Source organism: Aptenodytes patagonicus, chromosome 4 (assembly GCF_965638725.1).
Source record: "Aptenodytes patagonicus chromosome 4, bAptPat1.pri.cur, whole genome shotgun sequence".
In the NCBI taxonomy this organism is placed as follows: Eukaryota; Metazoa; Chordata; class Aves; order Sphenisciformes; family Spheniscidae; genus Aptenodytes; species Aptenodytes patagonicus.
In genome coordinates, this window is record NC_134952.1 from 50350501 (window position 1) to 50362580 (window position 12080).

The following is a 12080-nucleotide window of genomic DNA, read 5'->3' on the forward strand; positions in this document are numbered from 1 at the left end:
TTCTCTTTTCATATTTCAATGCTCGTAAGTATTTGTACACGTGAAGTCACTATTTTGACAAGTTCATTCCTGGGGTTTTGGGGCTTTTTGTTTTGTTTTGTTTTTTAAACTAGCTGCCAAAGGAGAGTTAGGATGTACTGACTTCTAAATTCTTCCCCTGGCTCAATACATGAGTCATGGGAAGTGAAAATCCCTCCTCTTACCAACCCTAGGGCAGGGATTTAAGGAATGAAACATCAACTAATCCCTTCCATCTTAACTAACACTGGCCCAATGCAATGCTTAGTGGGAGAAAAAAAAAAATTGCCAAAACTCTCCACAAGTCTCTGTTGCTCACACGTATCTTGAAGCAAGCACAGGGAACAGCATAAAAAGTCCATCCTGTATCCTGCTCTGAAAAGATTCTGTTTAATCTTTGTTGCAGTACAAGATGACACCATCCTGCTCTCAGTCTCAGAAGGAACAGCAGCTATAATACTGTTTGCTGTTAAACTTTCCCTTGCAAAGCCTAAGAATACAAAAGAATAACCCACAAGAAAGCAACGTCATGAGAAATAAGGTAAGTGCGACAATTAACAATAAAAAGGTGAAATGAACGGTTCTGAACTGAACAGTGAGATGAACTGTCACAAAACCAGACTGGGGAAAGGAAGTAAACTGGTTGTTTCCCCAAGCTACTGAATTACAGTGCTCACAGTACTGTCAATAGTTACACTAACTGCAAGATCGTTGAAGAACTCCTTATGGCTTCTGAGGGTTGTGGTTTGCAGACTCGTCAGCCCTTGGGTGAAAAAGGCCTCACTGTTACTAGTTACTTTAATTAATACTTAATTCAAGCCACTATAAAGCAAAATGCAAACAAGCATTAATTCACCTTATCTAAAACAGACAGCACAGTTGCAAGTATTTTACCAAAGACGTAGATGAAAAAATCAAATCTGTTTATACTGAGGTTACATCAGAAAGGTTTCTCTTTTCCTTGCTCACTGATATGCTACCTCCTACCTGATAAAACTGTATCCTTCATATTCATATCCCTTCTGCAGCAACAAGTACATCAGAACAATACAAAAACCAAACATGCAAGGGGGCTAATTGTATGAAACATATTAGCAGCTCTTGCCTGAGATTGAACATGACTCTGATTAACATGCTGGAGTTGCTCATCTCCAGTCTCCTCATTTTATGCATGCTATGAAATCAACAAAAGGCAGCAGAATCATCAATAAATGATGATCTTTCTGCTCTACACTGCATAGGTCAAATTCTTCATTGGTTTAATAAAAACCCTAAGCTTCCAGTTAAGGATAAACATCTCATTTTGTCAAAATATAATTGATCATAGGTAATTCAAAACTTCAGAACCTGACTGCCAGGAAAATATTGATAAAGAATAAAACCACATCCTTTCACCTTTTCTTATGGAAGGGAAAAAAAAACCCTACCCCTTCAGTAAAGCTTCCACAGTTCTCTCTACAAAGGTGAAGTTCCATTAAAAATTTCTCCACTTACAAACCTCGTTAAAACAATACTTCTCAATCTACACCCTTGCTCTAGTTTCACCATCTCATAGCTGTACTGATGCAACTATAAACCCACCTAACCAAAATGCAACTTCCAACATCTTTTTCAGTGGTCCAATTCACAGCTGCATAAGCATAAGCAAAAGGTGAAGAATAAGCATCTGGCAGAAGGCATAAACCTTTAAAAGCAGCCATGCCACTGCAAAACAAATCAATACAAAATCCATAGGGACCTACTTAGCAATTCTTACTCTGTGAGCTATCGGAGAAAAAAATTGCAGCAGATGCTACACAAACTAAAGGTATTTTCTGTCCTTGCTTTTCAGAAAAACAGGAAGAAGTCCAAACAGTAATCCTGGGTTAGAGAGCAGCACCAAGATCCTAGTCCTAATCAGATCAGCACAAGATTTGCCATATATAGAATCATAGAATCATTGAGGTTGGAAAAGACCTCTAAGATCATCGAGTCCAACCGTCAACCCAACACCACCATGCCCACTAAACCATGTCCCTAAGCGCCTCATCTACACGTCTTTTAAATACCTCCAGGGATGGGGACTCCACCACTTCCCTGGGCAGCCTGTTCCAATGTTTCACCACTCTTTCAGTAAAGAAATTTTTCCTTACATCCAATCTAAACCTCCCCTGCCGCAACTTGAGGCCATTTCCTCTCGTCCTATCGCTTGTTACTTCGGAGAAAAGACCAACACCCACCTCGCTACAACCTCCTTTCAGGTAGTTGTAGAGAGCGATGAGGTCTCCCCTCAGCCTCCTTTTCTCCAGGCTAAACAGTCCCAGTTCCCTCAGCCGCTCCTCATAAGACTTGTTCTCCAGACCCCTCACCAGCCTCGTTGCCCTTCTCTGGACACACTCCAGCATCTCAACGTCCTTCTTGTAGTATATGTCAGTTCAGGGGTTAGCGCCCCTCTCCAAACACCTGCCCCCACAAAAACAAGCTGAAAGATGGGGGCGGGGGAGAAGCTATGTCAACAGAAACTTTATTTCAAGCATTGGTTTTAATTGCCACATCTCTGCACAAGGGGATCACACTGATGACGTAATAAATCCTTCCTGAAAAAAATCTAGCGTATACACAACCACTGTGAGGTGTAACTTTGAACATCCAGACAAAACCGGCTTGTTCTTTGTCATAAATACTGAGTCAGACTTCTTTGCTACTGAGTCTCCAAGTTGGGGTGTGGCTCAATAATCACTAAAAAATCTGAAACAAAAATTTTGTTTCAAGAACAGTTCCTAAACCAGCCTCCCCACAATCACAAGCTCTGTAAGATGCAGAGAGCTAAAAGCAACTTCGCTAAAACATTATGAAGTACCAACGTATGCAGGCAAAAGGTCCTGTAGTAGGCCCAACCTGTCAAACGTAAGCCTCAGTGCTATGAATTAATAGAAGAATTTGCATCATGGAAAAGCTTGTTCTCTTCCTCCCCATTATTTTCAAATGCCTCAGCTCAGCATTTGGGGTCACCCCTTTCCCTTCACTACTTACCCATGCCCTTGGCAAACAAAGATATTGCCTCCTGGTAAAAAGCTTTAATTGCAATATGAACTGAACTGCTAGATTTTTAAACTTTTGCTTTAAGTAAGACGGCTTGATTCTGGCTTTTAACTGCTGAAGAAAGAGACCAATTAATATAGTTAACAAGCGATCTGGACAAGACACAGAAAGAAAACATGTCTCTCAGCATGCCACAAGCTGTATACAGGAATGATCAAAGACAGGCAACGTGCAACAGAAATGGTACAATGGCTTACTTTTTTTCTCTGCTTTGCATGTTCTGACAAGTTTTGTGATACTCAGTGACCGGATTTAGAAACGCTTAAGAAAATCTGTATGTGTTCACATCAAGAAGAATGCAAACACTAAAATAGCTAATTTGAACTCACAGACAGAATCTGTTATCATCTTGTAAAAATGTTCAGAGCGCTATTCATTGAAAATGCCACCTTTCCACTGCGTCAACAGAGAAGTTATTTTCAGCTAGTGAAAATGTTTTTCCCTGAAATGCTGAAACATTTCCATTCTCATCAGAAAAGCAAGGTAATGAATATAAGTATTTTTAAGGACTCATAACATGGTCTAAAGAGAGCTCTTACATCAGTAAGCCCATATGTTAGGAGCAGGACTTGGTTTGCAAATAAGGGTCTGGCAACAAAACTATTTCTTTCGACTGGAACAGTTTTATATTGCAAAACTGTTTATATCAGCATAGTTTATTTCCTACACAGAAATAACCATAAAATAACATTACAATACAATAACTGCATGCTTATTACAATTCCATAAGAGATGGGTTTATGTTTAATAATGTAACAGTACATTTAAAGCAGTACAGCATATGTTTGTAGATAACCCCTGGATACTTATGGTGGAGCACATTAGGCAGATTCTGCAAGACATTCCAAGGAAGATACTCATCAGGGTATGCCAGAGACCTGCTTGATCAATTATCTTTAAAATTCATGATGGGACTGAGCCCAAGGGCAAAGACAACAAATATCAACTCCTTCATTCAACTACTTGGCTATAATATGCAGCATGAGCAAAAATAGAAAGTATCCGAGAGCAAATCATTTGCATTCAACAAGACAGTGGCACCAGGGTGTTTGGTGAACAAAGCAGGAGTTTTGGCATGTATTTGTTCAATTGCTCAGTTGGCATTTATGTTCTGGCAGAGCAAGTAGCCTGGTCTAAAACTTGCGTGAATATACTAATAAGTTGAGTAACTTTACTAGGAAACTCAGTTCCAAGTCAGTGCAGAGTTAAACTGATCTCCTGTTCCAGACAAACAAAACTTCACTGGAGTAAGAATCAGTGCATTGTTACTACAAGTCAATAAAAATGAATTTAAGCCCAGTCATGCCAGACTCTAAGTCCATGCCTGAAAATAGTACAAGCGTATCCAGCTAAATTGAGGAAGTTTTTAATGACTGGACTCATTTAAGTTCTGAAAACAAAGACAGTAAAGGAGCAAACAAAATTGTCAGTGGGACAACTTAATATTAACCAAGTCCCAGCACACACAAGGTACAGTTTATATTCATGATACTAATAGGTCATCTGACATGCTAAGACAGTTACTCAAAACATAGAGCAAGTCAGCGGCAGAACCTAAAATTAAAGAGTCAATAATTTTGATGACCCATACAGTACCACAAGAGCTATCTCAAGTGGCACTTTCCAACTCATCCAAAGCACCTGCCTGAAAGGTTGTCAATACACAGTTCCAGTTAATGATGGGAAGGACTGCAGTACTTCCTCCTTACCGCCACAGACCCCTGAATGTATCACTGGCTCATAAAAGCAACATGAATTAGTGAATAAGGAGAAAGGAAGTGAAAGTTCTAGCAAGTCTTACTCTTGATCTTGAAAACTGCAGCAGACGCATCAGGCATGTGACAGAGTACCAGTACTCTCCTCCCTCTGCCAGATCCACACAAGCAGACACACAAAACGCCTTCGGACAGCTATCTGGAACAGCCAGGCCAGTAATGAAAACTGCCCTTTCGGGGCAAAGGGAAATGATCTTTTGTTGGTTAAAACAGAACAGTGGACTGGACTCTCAGTTTAGTAATGACTGAGATTTACAAGCAACGACAGCATAGCAAGGGATAACTGACAAGGTTACCTCTCAGCTAGTCACACTACACTCCATGCATAAACAAGCAATTTCAACTGCATTGATCAGGCTATTTAATCTGCTTTGGTGAAAAGTGTTCAGATTAACAAACTGCTTTTTCAATTCATGTTGGGGAAAAAAGCATGTTTTTATACAATTAATTTGGAGCTTTAAAGAAGTAGCTGAAGTTGACGATGCTGTATGTACATAAGATAGCAACGATGACACCAGAGCTATGCCTGAAGAAAAGAATGTCTGTAAAAATAATTTTGCATTAATTCAAATGATTCTTTGATGAATGGACATAATGCTAAATAAGCATGGGAAAAGTTGGCAGTGCTGTGGTGCAATCAGACCACAAAGCTAGTTTATTGATCTTGTTACCATGTACTCCAGTTGCAAATAAACTGATGAATAGATGCTTTCCCACTCCAATTAAAAGAAACAAGAAAGACAGTTCCTAAAAAGTAGGAAAGGACCAGATCAATAGAACATCAGTGTTGCAACAAAAGATGCCTTGCTCTTCTGCAGAAGATCACGACCAATCTGCTCTTCTCTCCTAATAAAAGTGTAATGTGGGATTACACAAGCGCTCACAAATTAAGGTACCGATAAAAGCAGACAGGAAAGCACAATGGCCATAAGTAGAAACCATTGCCACATTTACTTGGGATATCCATTTCAGTCCTCTCGTGGCTTTTAGATCATTACCACATGATGGCCTACATTATAAAACAGACGCATAAAAGCATATGCTACCTAAATATTTAGAGGAAGTCCTTAAATGATGTTTTGCATCATGAATAACATCAGCAAGTAGACAAGAAGTCTTCTCAAGCTCCAGCAAGAACAACCTCCAAAACTTTTCTGAAGTGATAGCAAGATAATGAGAAAGAATGTCATACCACGCATGCCAGATGATTCCTATAGTAAAATCTGTGTGTGTGTGTGTGCACACGCACACATGCACACGTGAAAGAGCACAATATGAAAAAGAATAACAAGAGGGTATAAGGAAAAAGCAAACCCATTCAGGTAGAAAAGTACTTTCCCTAAAATAGATTTACCTGAGACTCCAATTCTTCCAATTTACGCTTCCTGGCATGAAGAGCTTTACTTGGAAAAGCCCAGAAATAATTGGAAGTTCCAATTCTATCAGTGTCCACCATGCCATCATCAACTAAGCTCTGCAGAATCTCTTTCACTGACATAGAGGCTAATAAAAGCAAAAATATCAAATTAGAACTGCATAGCATCTAAACTGTGGAGAATGATGAATACCATAAGTCATCATCTATAATCACCTGTAAAATATTTTACTATAATGTCAGCTAGCTGGACAATTTCAAGAGGACACCATGCCTGATGCTTCACTTGAAGGAATGAATCCCTTCAAAATCAGCAGTTTATACATAAAGGCTGCTATTCTATACAGTCTGCTACCAGATGTTTGTAAAACACCACTCATGAGTATCATAAAACATGCATGCATATTACACTACAACAGCAGAACAAACTCATGAGAGGGTACTTGAGAAGTTGTCTTGCAATCTTAATTCTAACATGGATTAACTTATAATTTCTTGATTAAGAGTGTAATTACATTTCACTTTGTAATGCTTATCAAAGCATTAAACAGCAGCAAAGGCACTAAAGCCATCTGTCTACAGACTCAGGAGGGGCAGATTTTACATTTGATTATGTTCAGTTCCAATACAGAAAGTCATCTGCAGTCAGAAGGATCCAAAACATTTCTGAACATAATTGCTCACTTTCTAGCAAATGTGTGGTATAATTCACCATTTTAAAAATGATACCTGTTCAACAAAGCAAAGTAGTTGTTATTATCCTCACGTGTTGCAGATATAGACTTTTGAGCTAATTAATGGTTTTCAGTGCCTCACTTTCAATTTCAAGTCTAAGGGGATCCCAGATCAGGAACATCCAATCTTTTGGAAGCTATAGGCTGGATGCCAGTATGGGGGTGCTTCCACAGGCTAGACGTTTTTCTTTTCAGAGTAACTGGGGCTTGGGTTGTGTGGCTAAATGCCTTCATATTCAGAGGCAGGATGAATTTGGACTATTCAAAGGTGTTAATGGTTTTAGAAACTTTACACTCCAGATTTTTAAATATGAAATTCCATTGCTTGTATTTACTGTTTTGCATCCTCTTCCTGCAAATTGCAATTAAACATATGCATTGACAAACCAATCAAGACAGCATCACATCTCTTCAGAAGCCTATGAGTACCTCTGTTAGCTGCTGACATAACTGAAAAACACTGCTTTGCGATATTCACCTATGTCTGCAGTTCCTTCAGCAAGTTCATTTACTCTTGCAGTGCCACAAAGATATGCTAGTCAAGGACAGTGGCAACCACACAAACATTACGCTTCTTCCCCCTTTTGTCAATGAACATAGAAGGAAGCAGAATGAGGAACACATAAAACAACTCAACAGCGTAAGATAAATCCTCTTGGACCTAATCCTAAATGGATGACATGGATCTCATCAGAAAGGCTTTCATCGAAAAGACAAACGCCTTCCATTTACAGCTGTCCAGCCATTTTTTGGGGGGAAAAAGCTCAACAGAACATCGACCGTGTACATCTGGACTAGCATTTTAAGATATTTGTGACATTACAGACAGACACTCGACTCCTCTGTTCACTACCCAAGTACACATAACAATTTCGTAGACTGAAAGTCACTGCAAGTCAGGCATCTCAGAGCCTAGGAAAAACCCCATCCTACGTTTTAGTGGTTAACTTGGAGTTAGCTGTGACATTTTAATGATCTCCCATTTTGGCCCTAACATAAGTGACAAACATTAGCAAACCAAGGTAGGAGTATGCTGTTGATACCACTTCTAACGCTACAGCTCTGCCATTGACCCGTCTCCCTTTCTAGCTATTTTTTCCATTATTATTACAGTCACAAACCTAAAATTGTAGCCAGGAAAATCTATACTGTATGACCTGTCCCAAAAATGATTAATGGCTCAAGAGAAATAACTTTTGTAAACACTTACTAATCCCCTTTTCTTTTGGAGCAATCTTCTCTATATCCTTCAACTGGAACACATCTTTCTGTGCAAAACATAAAAGACACTTTAGCTCCAAATGACAGCATCATCTAAGCCTGAGTGGTTTTTACACTAAATCAATGCCAACAAAAGCAAGTAGGTAATACATTGCTTGTTTATGTTTTGCTAGGGAAATAGGCTGCATATCCCTCAATAGAATTAGAACATTCTGAGAAGTAAAAAAAAAAAAAAAAACCCAAACAAAAAAAAAACCTATTACTGTAACAAGCCCTGTTCTTTTCTTCGGTACTCTAAAGTCACTGTATTTTGCCTGAAGTTACACTGTAAACCCCTTAGGGCAGACAGAGCCAAGGTTAGATTGTCAGCACCAGATGCAGCACATTGCTGAAGTACTCAAATGCCACAATAATTTTTTTAATAGGTGAAACACTGTGAATTACATATGTCACCAATATAATTGTAGCTCTGCTTTTGGATCTCCAGGTTTCTTCTCCTCAGTGACCTCTTCCAGGTCTGCTCTCATCTTTTCTAATGCTCAGATTTCTTCCTCCTCCCATAAACGTCAGTGAGATACTTCCTAACCTCTTGCTATCCCTCCTACAGTAACAGACTCAAAATGACAAGATTTGAACAGGGAGTAGATGAAGCATTTAACACCACCTGTGCACTTCAGGCCTTAGCTCCACCTGGGGACGAGCCACCTGATCAGAAGCTACATGAATCAAGCTCTGTCCCTGTAATTTATACATTGATGACACAGGGCATCAGTGAAATGCATAGCGGGATATACAGAGTTCATCTACATCTACAGTTAAGCTCCTTTTAGGACCCGTTTTCCCACCGATGTGAATGCAAGACAATTACAAGTTACTTACTGTTTCAAAAAAGATCTCCATCATGCGAACTCTCTTCTCTTCAAAGCTCAGACCTTTCTTCTTGGACTAGAACAGGAAAAAAAAAAAAAAGAAACCAACACATTCAGACATTTGAATAATTAACATCTGCTCAGAATTCGAATCTATTTACCTCTAAGTTGTATTTGCCATCCTTTAAAATACCTTACCGCTAGCCCCAGACTTTCAGATAAACTACTTCTTCCCAAAGAATCATTACACCAAGCTAATGCACCTGCAGTCTATTAAACTGATGGATCTATATTCCAAGTTTGGAGCCAACCTTTCGCACAATCTAATCCTGCTCAAGCCTCAGTGTTTCTTTGCATACCCAAACGGTTCCTTGTTTTACCTTACTAGATTAAAAATGTGTATTTATACCAATTCTCAGCAACTCACCCAGATGTTTAATAGTCCTTAAAAAGATAAGAAGGAATATCTTTTTGGGTTGTTTAGAATTATTTTTTATATTGTGATATAGAGAGACTAATGTGAGATGTAGGCCATTTAGGTTTTTTTTAAGGAGATAAAGAGCATTTTGAGGTACTATGTCTTTCTTCAAATTTCCTACCCAACTTAATAATTTCAAGGTCACATTTTAAAAACTGTGTTTATTACTTTTCTCTGCAGTTGTGATTACTTTTCTCTGCAGTTGTGTGACCGAGCAGTAAATAACATGGATTGAAATAGAAGCAAAAGGCAGAAATGACTACTCACGAACTGCTACCAGTAACACAAAACTGACCGCTTTCAGAGACACCATTTTTACACACCCCTTGCAAAATTAGGATATAAAATATTTCACAGAGAATTGGAGTTTTATTAATAGTGTTTAGCATAGTCCTCAACAACCCAAAAGCAGTGGCCATAAGCTGAATCTGGAATGTTTCCCCTTGCCCCACTCACTGCTTCGCAGGCTGTGGGACCTTGCACTGCTGCGTGTGGCTACAGGAAAGTGAAAGGGGGATAGAAAGAGCAAAATAGGATGTTGATAGAAAAAGGTCTCCCTTTAAAAAAAGGCATAAATACTGTTGCCCTTGAGTCAACGGAAGTGGGGAGTCTAATAACATGATGCTTTGAGAAAGACGACATGGGTTTCCAAGCCCCGACAGAAGGGAGTCGATACCATTTTTTACTTCTTAACTGCTGCTTCCTTCTTAAATAAATCACACAGTAGGGCAGCATAAAATTTAAAATATGCATCAAGAGCAAAACAGCCAGATTGATTTAGATTTCAAAAAATAAATTGAAAAACTAGTTTTTGCAGTTACAATAACACACAGACATGAACAGAAGCAATTCAGTATTGTATTTAACAAAAGCACTATCAATATTAAAATCTCGTCCCTTCTGCTTTAGCCAGAGATGCCCTACGTCAGCACTGACATCACAGCTGTCTTCTATGACATCAGTGTGTCGCAGGATTAGAACCTGGAGCCACCATGTACATGCAAGTAGGAGCATGAACAGAAAACAGACTGATCTTCAACTTCTTTATCCCTGCTTCCCAAACAGCCCAAACCGCGCCAGCAGCAACGGGAACAAACCCCCTATGTGCACGATGTGAAATGTAAGCAGTGTTTCTGAAAGCACGTGATTAGCTATGTCCCTCAGGCACCAAGTGTCACACCAGCACTCTGACAGAGAGAAGTAACAAATCAATGTGTTTTCTAGGCAAATTTTATTAATTTTCACATTATCTCTCTCCTACCTCTTTGCCAGGTGTTGCACACCACGTATATAAAACACACCAGGCGTATCAATTTCGCTGTCGCTCACGCTACCGAAGGTAGCCACAAGTGCACAATGCTGTTAAGCGCATTCGGGCACGCTGGCAATTCCTTCTGCTTGCACCCATCTCCACACAAGCGTGGCCGGAGCATGGCCCAGCCTGTTCACACTTGGATATCTGGACGGCAGCGGCACCGATTCCCCCCGGCCTGCCCGTGTGTCTCAGGGGGACTAGCAGGCACCGTGCCCACCTCAAGCTATAGTCACAGGGCCTGCTCTTCCAGGTGCCAGTTAAATTTACATTGCTCTTCAAGAAACCAGACAAAAAAAATGGCCCACGCCATGGTAACGCTACACCCCCAGACCCGGCGTCGCGGGTGTCTACGGGGAGCCGCGCTGCCTCCCCACGCCGGGAAGAGCGGGGCAGAGGGCCCAGGAGTCCCGCTGCTGCCTTGCGGCCGCTGGGGATACAGGCCCGGCGGCAGGCGGGCAGCTCCCGCCGCTCTCCCTCAGCGGCCGCAGGGGCGGAGGGAAAGCGAGGCGCGGGCGACCGTTACCCGCAGCAACGGACGGACGGACGGATGGATGGATGGATGGATGGGCGGCTCGCTCCGCCCCCTCCCCACAGCCCTGACTGGCGCTGGCGCCGGCGCCGCCATGCCCGCCCCGCGCCGCGGCTCCCTCCGCGGCCCCGCAGCCTCGTTAACCGCCCGGCCCGGGCACGGCACCGCGCCCCGGCTCACGTCGCCGACGAGAGCGGGAGGAGGGCGGCCGGCCCCGCCGCGGCCGCCGCTTACCATGTCGCCTCCGGCGCGGGCGAGCGGCGCGGTTTGATTTCGGCGCCACCGGGAGGGAAAAGGCCGCCGGGAGGCCGCCCGCGCAGCTCGCAGCGCCGCCTGCCGCCGGCCCCGCCCGCCCCCGCCGCGCGGCAGCCCCCGGCAGGCTGCGCGGAGCCGCCGGGCGGGCTGGGGGGCGCGTTTCCCCGGCTGAGGCGGCGAGCGAGGCCGGGGAGGGGCGGCGGGGAAGGGCGGCGCTGCGCCCTGCGCGGCCGCCTGGCCGCTCTGTGCCGAGCGGCGCGGCAGCAGGCCCGGCCGCGTTGCACCGTAGAATAAAATTCAGGAGGAAAAAAGATGCATAAAGTTATGTTCTGGTTTTTATACCTTGTGCAGTCAACCGAGGACTCAATCGTTGCATTTTTATAAAGCAGTCTTGCCGTGCCATAAAGCAGGTTGTCACTTCCCTCTCATG

At 42.2% G+C, this 12080-nt stretch overlaps 1 protein-coding gene across 1 annotated transcript in view; it reads right to left on the bottom strand.

Annotated features, from left to right (window-relative positions):
- The window catches only part of MND1 (meiotic nuclear divisions 1), a 43142-nt gene extending 31453 nt beyond the window's left edge, over nt 1-11689 (bottom strand). The window contains exons 1-4 of the mRNA XM_076337627.1: nt 11630-11689; nt 9084-9149; nt 8194-8251; nt 6229-6377 (exon numbers count right to left, since the gene is read on the bottom strand). Of these exons, the coding sequence (XP_076193742.1) occupies nt 6229-6377; nt 8194-8251; nt 9084-9149; nt 11630-11632 (276 nt within the window). The 5' untranslated portion in view covers nt 11633-11689. The remainder of the gene's footprint in view (nt 1-6228; nt 6378-8193; nt 8252-9083; nt 9150-11629) is intronic.
- Between the last annotated feature and the right edge of the window lie 391 nt (nt 11690-12080).